Here is a 12,760-nt window from a genome sequence, read left to right on the forward strand (position 1 = left end):
TTCAGATTTTTAAAAAAGACCTTTTATTTTTTAGAATTAATAACAGAAGATAATCTTTTTTAAAAATTATATATAAATTAAAAAATTACTATTTTACTTTAATTAAGAAAAATTATTAATAATATAGAACAGTTTTCAGAAAGATATATTATTTTTTAATTATTATTCTAAATAATATAAAACATAAATATTCTATATTTTTTCTTATTTCTTTTATATTAAATTCTGTAAAAGTCTTTTTTAGAGTATAGTATATTTCTTAAGATAATTAAGTAAATATATTAAGCAGTAGACTATATCTAAAGAATATTATTATATTTATATTATAATTAAATATATATTATATCTTATATATTATTTATATAAGAAAAATATATATATTATAAATTAATTTATAGTTATTAATCTATCTACTATATTTAATCTTTTTAATTAATAGATATAAACAGTTATAATAATAATTATATCTTAATTTAATCTCAACTATACAGTTAAAAATTTTTTATATCTTAATCTAATTATCAGATTATAGTCAGATTAAGATTAAGATATAACAGTCAGGTTAAGCCACTCTAATTTAGATATTAATGAAAAATCTAGTAAAATCTTATAATAATCTATATTTCTTATTAAACAAGATTTAATTAAAATAAGAAATATTTTTTAATTAAGATTAATCTAATAATCTACTATAATTAATATTTATCTAATATTTAGAAATTTTAATAATAATTATATATATATCTCTTTAGACAGTTTTATAAAATATTCTTTAATTTATATTTAATTAAAAGAACTTAATTTTCAGTAAAAAGATAAAGTAGTAAGATTAATTATCTATTTAAATTAAATATATTTAATAATTTAAAATAATAAATAACAGATAATTCTAAAGTATAAAACTTAATTTTAAAAATTCTATTGATTATAAATTATAAAGATCTAGAAAAACATAATAATTAAAAGAAATCTATTTTAAAAAAATAAATAAATATTTATAATAACTCTTTATTTGAATATAACTAATAATAATTTTTTTTTATAATTTTTATAAAAATAATAGCTTATAGAACTAGTTTCTGAATTTTTAATTTCTAAATATTATAAAATATAAAAATATATAATATAATAAATATAAGAAATTTTATTAAAAAATAATATATTTTTTTAAAAATTATTTTATTTTATTAATAATTTTTTTTAATTAAAATGAAATAGCAGCTTTTAAGCTTATATATAATTTTTAAAAAAGATTATTTTTTATTATTAATTTTAAAAAATCAAAAGCTTTTCTTAAAAAATTAAATATAGAATAATTATTTAATTCTTTATAATATATATAATCTTAAGATTTAAAAAAAAAAGGTCTGATTTAAGAAGCTTATCTTAGTTTAAGTATTATTATAATATATAAAAATCTAAGAAATAGAAAAAAAAGATTTTATAATATTCTTTAAAAATAAAGTAAATAATTATAATTAATTTATAATTCTGAAATTATTTTATAAATAATAAATATAAAAAATAAAAATAGAAAACTCTGTAAAAATAATTTATTTTATTTTAAGATATATCTTTATATAAATATAATTTATTATATTTTAATATATAACTAAAATATCCATTATATTTTATTTATTTTAATAAATCTAGTAGATAGAAATTTATATTTAAAACTTAAAATCATAAAATAATTTCTTTTTTTAAATAAAATTATTTAAAATATAATAAATTAAAATAAAAAATAAATCTTTATAAAAAAAATCTATAAAAACTTTTATAAAATTTTTTATAAAAATTATAATATTATAGTATAAATCTAATATATTCTATTTATTCTATTTATTTATTTTATTTATTTTATTTATTTTATTTATTTTATTTATTTTATTTATTTTATTTATTTTATTTATTTATTTATTTTATTTATTTTATTTATTTTATTTATTTTATTTATTTTATTTATTTTATTTATTTTATTTATTTTATTTATTTTATTTATTTTATTTATTTTATTTATTTTATTTATTTTATTTATTTATTTTATTTATTTTATTTATTTTATTTATTTTTTATTTATTTTATTCATTTTATTTTATTTATTTTAATAATTTAATTATTTTTTCTAATTATTTTATATATAATCTATAATTTTCTTAACTATCTATTTATTTTTAATTTTATCAATAGCTCTTTAAGCTATATTTTACTTATAAATTTAAGAATAGTCTAATTTAATAATTAATAAAAAATTTAGAAAATTAATTATAAAAGATTATTTAGCCAGAATTATTATTTTTATTATTTAATTAAACTAAAAATCAGATATTAGCCTGCTTCTTAATATATAATATCTAATATTTAATTAAATAATTATTAGAAAATATAATTATCAAAAATAATCAAATAAATAATATTATATAGAAGTTTAATCTCTAATATAAATAATTTAGTTTTTTTAAATAAAAAATAAAAATATAATAAATTATCTAAGCCAAATTAAAAAAGAATAATAAAAAAAAATAATATATTTATTTCTAGTATTCTAATTAATAATTAATATATAATCTTTCTAATATTTTATAATATAATTAAAATATATAATTAAAATAAAGTAATAATTATATATTTTTATATATATTCTTTATTATAAAAATAATAATTTTTTAAAAAGGAAAGTTTTATTAATATAACTAGAATTCTCTTATTATTTTTAATAAATAATAATAAAAAAGATATTAATTTCCTTTTTAATTATATTTTTTTAATCTAAAAAACTTTTTTTTATATATTTTTAAATAATAATAAAAATAGTCAGGTTAATAATTATTTAATTTAAATATATCTTAATTATACTAGAGCTTAAAAAATATAATAAATAAATCTTAATATTAAAAATAATTAAAATAATTAATTATCTAATTTTTAGTTATATTATAATTAGATATAAAAACTTTTTTAATCTAATTATAATCTAACAGTCAGATATAAAAATTCTAATTAATCTAATCTGATCTGGCTGTTAGCCACTCTAATTCTTATTCTCAGCTTTTTTTTATTAATTAATAATATTCGCGGGGATTAGTATTATTTTTAAAGATCTAATAATAATAATTTTCTTATATTTTCTAACTAAAATAATTTAATTATTTATATATTATTTATTTATGTTAATTATCTGAATTATCTTAATCTTATCAGAAGAATATATCTGCTTAATTATTCTTATTATTTTTATAATAAATAAAGAAGAAATTAAACTTATTAAAAAAGAGACTTTATCTAATATATTACTTGAATAATTTTTATAGAGAGTAGAAATACTTCAGATTCTTATAATTAATAATTATCTTAAAGCTTTTGATCAAATATAATTTTATATTTTAGACTTTTATATATTAGATAACTGCTAATAGCTTTTTATTATAGATTTTATAATTATCTTTAATTAAAAAGAGATATTTAAAGAAATATATATATAAATATAGATTTTATTTTTATTATATTAAAAGAGATATTCTTTTAAATTATATCTAGATAAGTCTGTTTCTAATACTGCCTTTTAATTAGAATTAAAAAGAATAAATATTAATTTAATATAGAAGAGTATTTTTAAATAAATAAAATTATTTTAATATTCTTAAATCTAGTAAAACAGAGTATTTCTTTTTATAAATTAATAAAAAAACTTAAGTAGGCCTAAGAAGCTCAGTATAAATTAATAATAAAAATTAGCAAATTTAATAAATCTATATATTTTTTAATAATAATAGAAGTTTTTTATTCTTATATAATATAGATTTTCTTAGGACTTATATTTATTTTTTATCTAATCTTAATAATAAATTCCAGAAAACTTGATTTTTTTCTATTTAAATTTAAATTTATTAATAATTAGATATAGTTCTCCTTTCTATAATTTAATTAAAATTTATGAAATATAATTTTAATATTATTACTAGATTTCTGAAAAGAAGACAAGAATATTATTTAAATAAATTAAATAGAACTTATCTAAATATTTATATAAAATTTAATTAATATATTTCTGAAAGATACTCAGAATACTTTTTAGATTAAATAAAAAAATAAGCTATTTATATAATTTATATTATATATAAAAGATTATTATCTATTTCTGATTTTTTTTAATACAAATCTTATAAAATATAATAGAGTTATTCAGCTTAATAAATCATTTAATCTTTCTAATCTAGTTTAATATTTTATAGATTAAGAAAAGAGAATAGTAAACTTTCTTAATAATTATATTTAAATCTCAATAACTAATATAGAATTAAAGACTATTATTAAATTTGTAAATAAAAAAAACAGATACTACAACAGCGAAGCTGCTGATATAAATAAATCTTTTATTTAATAGCTCAGTAAGCTTTTTTCAAAATATAATAAATCTTTTTAATATATTATAAAATAGCTCTTAAAATAGTTGTTATAGAATATATTCCAGAGCTATCTGGCTCAGTTAGTATATCTTATCAGACTAATATCTGCTGAGTTATATATATATATAAAATTATTAGATTCTTAAGAATTCTCTTTTAAATATCAGTTATTTCTTTTTATATATACAGGCTCGGTTCTTTATAGCTTATGGGTTCCGCCCCTAACAATAGTAATAAGATCTTACTATTCTTCTGTTTTAGCTTAATAATATAATTAATTTTTAAACTATAAAGTAAGAAAAGAGCTTTAATATTTTTTAGCTTAAAAGATTTAGAAAACTATTAATATCATAAAAAAAGAATATTCTTAGATTTAGCTTTAGTTTTTTATATAGAGTCTTCTTAATATCTTAAAATAATATTATAAATATTTCTATATTTTATTTCTAAGATTTCTTTTTTTTTCTTAGTCTAGATTTAGAATACAGCAGCTGAGATTTTAATTAAGAAAGCTTATATTATTATTATTATTTTTAGTCTTAACTAAAACATCTAAAAATATATATAATTCTAATTTAATTTAATTGTTTTATTATATCTTCTTAATTAGAACAGATCTAAGATAATATTATATTCAAGCAGATAAATTATTATATATATATAGATATCAGACTTAATATATATCTTAATATTTAGTTATATATAGATAATATAATTAATTATCTTCTTCTTATTAATTCTAACTACTAAAATAGATATAATAAAAATTAGTTTCAAACTTTATTTTTATATAAATTTTTAATTAATAATTTTATAGACTAACTATTCAGTATTTATTATTATTTAAACATTAATTATTTAATTTAAAATAGTTTCTAGAAGTAAGAGTCTGATATTTATATATTATTTTTTAAAAATTTTCTAATTTAGATTAACTATTCTATTTAAATATCTCTGTTTATAATTTTATATAAAGATTATTCTTTTTTCTAATAATTCTTATAATTATCTAAGATCTTCTTAGACTGATTCTCTTCTTAGACTATAAGCATGGTTTATATAATTAGTTAGATAATAAATTCTTAATTATATTTTTGTATTAGATATTCTTATTTTTTATAATAAAAATAAATATTTATTTTTTTTATTCTCTGGAGCTCCTGGGCGATTATTTATTTTATTAAAAAAGAATTTTATTTATATATTTTTTTATTTTAAGCTAATCCTTAATAATTTATAGCTATAGTAGGATATTCTTAGTTTATAATATTAAATAAGTTAATAATTAATATAGACTGATAATAGTTCTATCTCTAAAATCTTTTTTTTAGAATAATTTTTTTTATATTATAATTATACCGCCGCAGTTAATTATAATATTTTTTATAAATAAAGCTCGTCTATAAACTAATAATTATTTATTAAAAAATATAGTCAAGAATATTTTTTAGAATAGTACTTTTCAGACTATTATTCTTTATAATATTATTAATTTATATAAATATAATATTAAAGTTCTTCAAGAACCTTTTGAATTTTTAATTATCTTAATAATATAAATATAACTTATTTAATATCTTTATTTTTTAATTCTTATTTTTATAGACTTTATTTAGCTTAATAATAATATTAATATAAATAGCTTTGCTGCTTAGATTTTAATATTAAAATAAGATTTTTTTTACTATATTTTCTTTTAAGTATATAAATATATAAACTATTTTAATAGTATTATCAGAATATACATCAATATTTATTATAAATTTAAAGTATAAGTATATCTTAAAATTAGAATAATATTTATTATTTTTATTAAAGACTTTGACTTTTAAATAGAGAGATCTTAATTATATAATTAAATAATTATTTATAAGAGTCTTAGTAATATTTTCTGCTAAGATAGTAATTCTATCTATTATCTAAATATTTATAATATTTTATAATTTATTAATATATTAATTAAATTACTTTTATTTATTTTATTATTATATTTTATAATAATTCTATTATTTTATTATTAATAATTCTGCTTTTTTTAATCTATATATTAAACTAATAAGATATTATATTTATATTAGATCTTTTATTATTTTTTTTATATATAGTTAATTACTGATCTATAATATCTTTTTATAAATTATTAATCTATTTTAATTAATATATAGCTAATTATTAAACTGCAGTATTCTAATCAATCTAGTCTAATTAATATATAGCTGATTGCTGAACTATAATGTTTTTTTTTATAAATTATTTTTAATATTAAGAGTAGAATTTATAAGCTATACAAAATCAAGTCTATATATAAAAAAAATAACTGATATCTAAAAAAAAATTCTTAAGAATTTAATAGTTTTATATATATATATATAGAGTGGCTTAACCTGACTGTTATATCTTAACCTTAATCTGGCCATAATCTAGCGGTCAGATTAAGATATAAAAAATTTTTAACTATATAGTTAAGATCAGATTAAGATATAATTATTATTATAATTATTTATATCTGCCGGTCAGAAAGATCAGATATAGTAGATAGATTAATAACTATAGATTAATTTATAATATATATATTCTTCTTATATAAATAATATATAAAGTATAATATATATTTAATTATAGTATAAATATAGTAATATTCTTTAGATATAATCTATTGCTTAATTTATTTAATTAATTATCTTAAGAGATATACTATACTCTGAAAAAGGCTTTTATAGAATCTAGTATAAAAGAAATAAGAAAAAATATAAAATATTTATTCTTTATATTATTTAAAATAATAATTATAATAATATAGAAATTATAAAGATCAGATCTCTATTTTTATCTAAGTATATATAATAATTAAAGACTTAGATAAGACTAGTTTTTTTAATTCTAATAATAATTTATTCTCTGAGTTATCTTCAAGATTATCTATATTCTTATTTTTATTAATATAAAAAATAATAATTATCTTATTCTTCTCTTACTTCTTAAATATAAAAATAATTAAATCTAAATTAAGATTATTAAGTATATTCTAATACTTCTTACTTATAATAAAATAATTAATATATATTTAAAGTATAACTGCTTTAATTATATTAAAATTAAGACAGCTTTGATAATAGTAATAGATATCTTAAAAATTATTAAAAAGATATTTAATACTAATATTATTAATTATAATCAAGAGAAAATCTCTAGTTATTTAATAAAGAATAGAAAACTAATTATAGTAGAATTTTTAATAAATAAGAATATTAATATATTCTATAGTATCTGGAATTATATTAGTTTAATTAAAGATATCTTAAGAAACTATATATCTTTAATATCTAGATATATTTTAAGTTCTTTATATATTTTAATAAAAGCTGGATATAAGATAATCTTCCGATTCTTTGTAATATATATAATCTTGAGATTTAAGAGAGAAGAAAAGATCTAACTTAAAAAGCTTATCTTAGTTTAAATATTATTATAATTTATAAAGATCTGAGAAATAGAAGAAGAAGACTTAATAATATTCTTTAAAAATAAATTAGATAATTATAATTAATTTATAATTCTGAAGCTGTTCTGTAAATAATAAATATAAAAAAATAAAAATAGAAAACTTTATAAAGATAGTTTATTTTATTTTAAGATATAACTTTATATAAATATAATTTATTATATTTTAATATATAGCTAAGATATCTGTTATATTTTATTTATTTTAATAAATTTAGTAATCAGAAATTTATATCTGAAGTCTAGAGTTATAAAATAATTCTTTCTTTTAAATAGAGCTGCTTAAGATATAATAGACTAGAATAAAAAATAGATATTTATAAAAAAGATTTATAAAAGATTTTTATAGAATCTTTTATAAAAGCTATAATATTATAATATAGATCTAATATATTCTATTTATTTATTCTATTTATTTAATCTGTTTAATCTATTTAATCTATTTAATTTATTTAATCTGTTTTATTCTAATAATTTAACTATTTATAATCTTTTTAACTGCCTGCTAGTTTCTGATTTTATTAATAGCTCTTCGAGCTATATCTTATCTATAAATCTAAGAATAATCTGATTTAGAAAAAATAATAGAATAGAAATAGTATATTTATTCTTAGTATTCTAATTAATAATTAATATATAATTTTTTTAGTGTTTTATAATATAATTAAAATATACAGCTAAAATAGAGCGGTAATTATATATTTTTATATATATTTTTTATTATAAGAATAATAATTTTATAAAAAACTAAATTTTATTAATATAACTAGAATTTTTTTATTATTTTTAATAAATAATAATAAAAAAGATACTAATTTCTTTCTCAGTTATATTTTTTTAATCTAAAAAGCTTCTTTTTATATACTTTTAGATAATAATAAAGATAATCAGATTAATAATTATTTAATCTGAGTATATCTTAATTATACTAGAGCTTAAAAAGATATAGTAAATAAATCTTAATATTAAGAATAATTAAGATAATTAACCGCCCGGTTTTTAGCTATACCGCGGTCAGATATAAAAATTTTCTTAATCTGATTATAATCTGGTGGTTAGATATAAAAATTCCAATTAATCTGACCTGATCTGGCTGTTAGCCACTCTATATATATAACTCAGCAGATATCAGTCTAATAAGATATACTAGCTGAGTCAGATAGCTCTGGGATGTATCTTATAATAATAATAAAATACTTAATCTCTTTTAGCTAATAATTATCTGGCAGATTCTTTTAATAATTATCAGAATATACACTTACTCAGCCAGAGATGGAATAATCATATTCCATCCTTAGTAAGCTGTAGTAGCCAATTGCATCATATCAGTTATGACCAGGTGGGGCAGCCTGGCAGCCAAGGTCGCCGGCGCAGATCCCCTCCGAGCCATAGAATATGACAGACTGTGGATCCGACCGGGAGCAGCACATCGTACGACAGCATGTCACATGTTGGTTCTTGGCGCACGCGTTCCCGCTTCAGCGCCAACAGTGACTTTGCCACCCCAGCAGCAGGTATCTTTTTCCTCAGGTTCCAGAAATGATTCATTTGTAGCTGTGGTGAGTAATACAAAGGATTCTCTATTCTACAGCTAACCCAGAGCACAGATGCTGGATTCACGCAAGTTATTAGAGTTGGATTGCAACTTTTGTGGAACAATTTTACTGGCAGGAGCCTCGCCGGACATTTGCTGCAAGATCACAAAACTCACTTTTCATCAACATGTCGATGACACTCATCGGTGTTCAGTTTGAGGACATCTTCACCAAACATACGGTGATACATTCAGTTGGAGTCCCTCTAGCGTGATTTTCCTCCATCCGACGGCAATCTGAGCCACCCTCCAACCCAGCCAGATAGCTGACAAATGAATTGTTTTTGAAACCTGAACTTGCTTCCTCAGGCACGCGTAGGAAACCTTCTCCTGTAGGGTAATGTGGTAGTCAAATCTTGGATTGATATCGGGACGCTCCACATCTTATGAATCCTATAGCCTTGCCCGTTTTGGTTTGGGATGCCTCCATTGAGGATGTGGAGCGGACTTGCTAGCTTTGGCGAACTTCGCAGTCCAAGAGTCGGTCTCGTCCTCAGGCCATATCTCATAGCAGAATTCTTCTGCTCCAGGCACAGTGGGATGCACCAGTTCGATCTTCTTGACGCAGTAAGGTCCTCTTTCCCCCTTCAAAATTGGCTCTTCGATTGCTTGGTAGTTTGTCCCTCCATGCGGGTTGAATCTTTCGGGAGGTGGAGGTGTCACGACTGTGACTGTTCCCCCGTATTGTGCAATATGAGAGGCAAAAAGAGCCGATGCGCCGTGCATATATCTGCTCCAGCCTTGCTTCGATTTATGGAGATGCCGACATTGCGGATGATCATGGACCATGAGAGGGCCCATCGCCGTGGTTAGCGTCTGCATCCCGTGTGCGTCTGCCCATTGCTGAACGATGGCACGGGGTACACCGCTCCACATCACCTGGCGGCCCGGCCGCCATGCGGTTCCCTGGAACCGTTCGCAGATCTGGATCGCTTCTGCGGTGGTGAGCTCTTGATGGAGATACTCGATGCCCACTGACGAGCACATGTAGTTTTGCCCGACCAAATCCCACGTCCAACGCGGTGTCTGGGACCGAGCTGATGGGCAAGGAGGTGGTCGGTGGAGCGATTAGAGATAAACTACGGTCGCATGTGACGTCATCATGAGAAGATCCACGGGAAGAGACATCGGCCAAATCCAGCAAACATGCTATCAACGGAATGGGATCTAGATGTCAGAATATTTATAGGAACCGATCCACCAGGATGGTCCTCTTATGCTGTCAGTCGTTTAGGCAATGGGCGTTGAATCATCCCAGCGAAATCCAAAGATGAGGCCAATTCGGGCTAACCAATTTGGAATGAATGTAGGTATATTACGTTCTCAGGGGTCTTCCCGTATTCCCGAAGCGATCTGATAAGAATGCAATGCATTGGACCAATATATAGACATTGCCTCTGATCAATGGTGGAAGATATGGACAATGGCAATATGTTAATTCGCAAATAGCGACCAGCTAGTATCAGCTACTGTCTCTCTCGGGGAACCCAATGCCTATCGGGGAAGCTGGATAATACCCAATGCAGCAGTAACAGCCTCTAGCGTATTCTATCAGGGCAATAGCGCGCACCTGAAGGGGTTAAAGGGCGGTCTGAGCTCTGTTCTTCACTTGCTAGCACTTGCTCTACGCTCCTGCCACTCTTATGTCTATAAAATTATTGTCTCACTGTTTAGAAACTTCAGCAATCAATCATAATATCTTCTGACAAAAAGATCTGATGCATTTTGATAATAGATAAAAATAATATAATATATCAGAATCCTTAGCCAACAGAGCAAAAGAATCTTGTGATCAGATAAGTATTAGAAGCCTGCTTTCAAACAGTGCTCTTTTCTTCCATGATATATAGAAAAACAGCGACCACTGTCTTCTCTGAAGAGAATATATATAGAAGTTGAGCAATAAATTACAGAATAATAAACAGCGCAGTGAAGTTGCAACTTTAGAAGAAGATCTTTATATTAGTTACAGCCCAGCTTTATTAGCAGCAAGAGAAAACCAGTATTATTAAACCTGTAGAGAATTATTAAAAAATATCTTGAGATACTGACTAAGAAATATTCGCGTTCTATGCTTTTTAATCTAAATTATATCAGTCACTATCTGCTGAGTTAGTATTATCCAATATACGAATAACAGCGCGAGAAAGACCTAGCTTGTGTGTTATGACAAGCGTACTTACTATAAGACGCCAGTACGCGAAGAAGCAGCTCCCGCATTGCTATGGTCTTCCAGTATGATCTATTATCCCAAGGCAACAAGATATCATAATCGTGAGCACGGCGACTTTGATAGCAAGAAATTGGTCTTTACTATATGATTGCATGCGGCTAAACAGATACTATACTGCGGGTATCTATCTTCTCAGTTGTCCAACACTGCGCCTTGGGGGCTGACCCATGAGCTGGGACTAACCTATCGATCCTTCTTGCTCCACAGGGGTGCTGCTATCAGCTGGCCATACACTCTTTACAGAAGGATCTGTATATTTCAATTTTCAGAAGCACTATAGTGATAAGCATGCGCCATTCATGCCACGAAGCAGATATATCTTCTGTGTCAAGTATAATAAACAGATTCTCTTTTTATTAGAATCTATCATATCTGCTCAGGCGGTGTTTTCGAGCTTTTTCAGATAATTGGAATAATTATCTATAATTAGTACATCAGCTATACACAGCGGTGTCATACTGCTGAAAACCAGTTCTGCTCTCGAAAGATCTAGTACAAAGCCCGCAATAGAAATATCTGGATGTTTGGCGCACGGATAGAATAGGAATAGAGCAGAAGATAATATGATGCAACTAGATTTATAGATAAAAGATTGTTTTATCTCCGGCTTACTAAATATAAAATATAGTTATTCTTTGACTGAGTAAGTATATATTCTGATAAATATTTAAAAAAATCTATTAAGAAGTATTAAATAGAAATTCTTAAATACTTAGAATATTAATATTATAATTTTAAAAAATATTTTTCTTATTTTTTATTAGTAATCTATATTTATATCTTAGATTATATATAAGTAAAATGTCTAAAAACTTTTATATTTCTAAGAATTTATTTTATTAATTATAAGTTTAATTTTATTAATTTATTAAATTATTTTAAATTCTATATTTTAAAAGATTTATATTAGCTTAATATTTTATATAAATTATTTAATCTTTTTTATTTATATATTTAATTTTTAATTTAATTTTTTAAATATTATTAAGTACTATATTTTTAATAATTAATCTTAAATTATTAAAA

The 12,760-nt window shown here is 21.3% G+C and overlaps 1 protein-coding gene across 1 annotated transcript; it reads right to left on the bottom strand.

Annotated features, from left to right (window-relative positions):
• Window positions 1-9,513: 9,513 nt before the first annotated feature.
• BO70DRAFT_367113 (uncharacterized protein) lies at window positions 9,514-10,534 on the bottom strand. Its single transcript, XM_025544503.1, has one exon. It carries the CDS (start codon window positions 10,486-10,488, stop codon window positions 9,895-9,897), a length of 594 nt encoding a protein of 197 aa, XP_025394184.1. The 5' UTR covers window positions 10,489-10,534; the 3' UTR covers window positions 9,514-9,894.
• Window positions 10,535-12,760: the final 2,226 nt, after the last annotated feature.

Source organism: Aspergillus heteromorphus (genome assembly GCF_003184545.1).
Source record: "Aspergillus heteromorphus CBS 117.55 chromosome Unknown BO70scaffold_70, whole genome shotgun sequence".
In the NCBI taxonomy this organism is placed as follows: domain Eukaryota; kingdom Fungi; phylum Ascomycota; class Eurotiomycetes; order Eurotiales; family Aspergillaceae; genus Aspergillus; species Aspergillus heteromorphus.

What these genes read in the sequence shown, in the direction of transcription:
- BO70DRAFT_367113 (XM_025544503.1), bottom strand. Translation starts at nt 10,488, where the DNA reads ATGTGCTCGTCAGTGGGCATCGAGTATCTCCATCAAGAGCTCACCACC.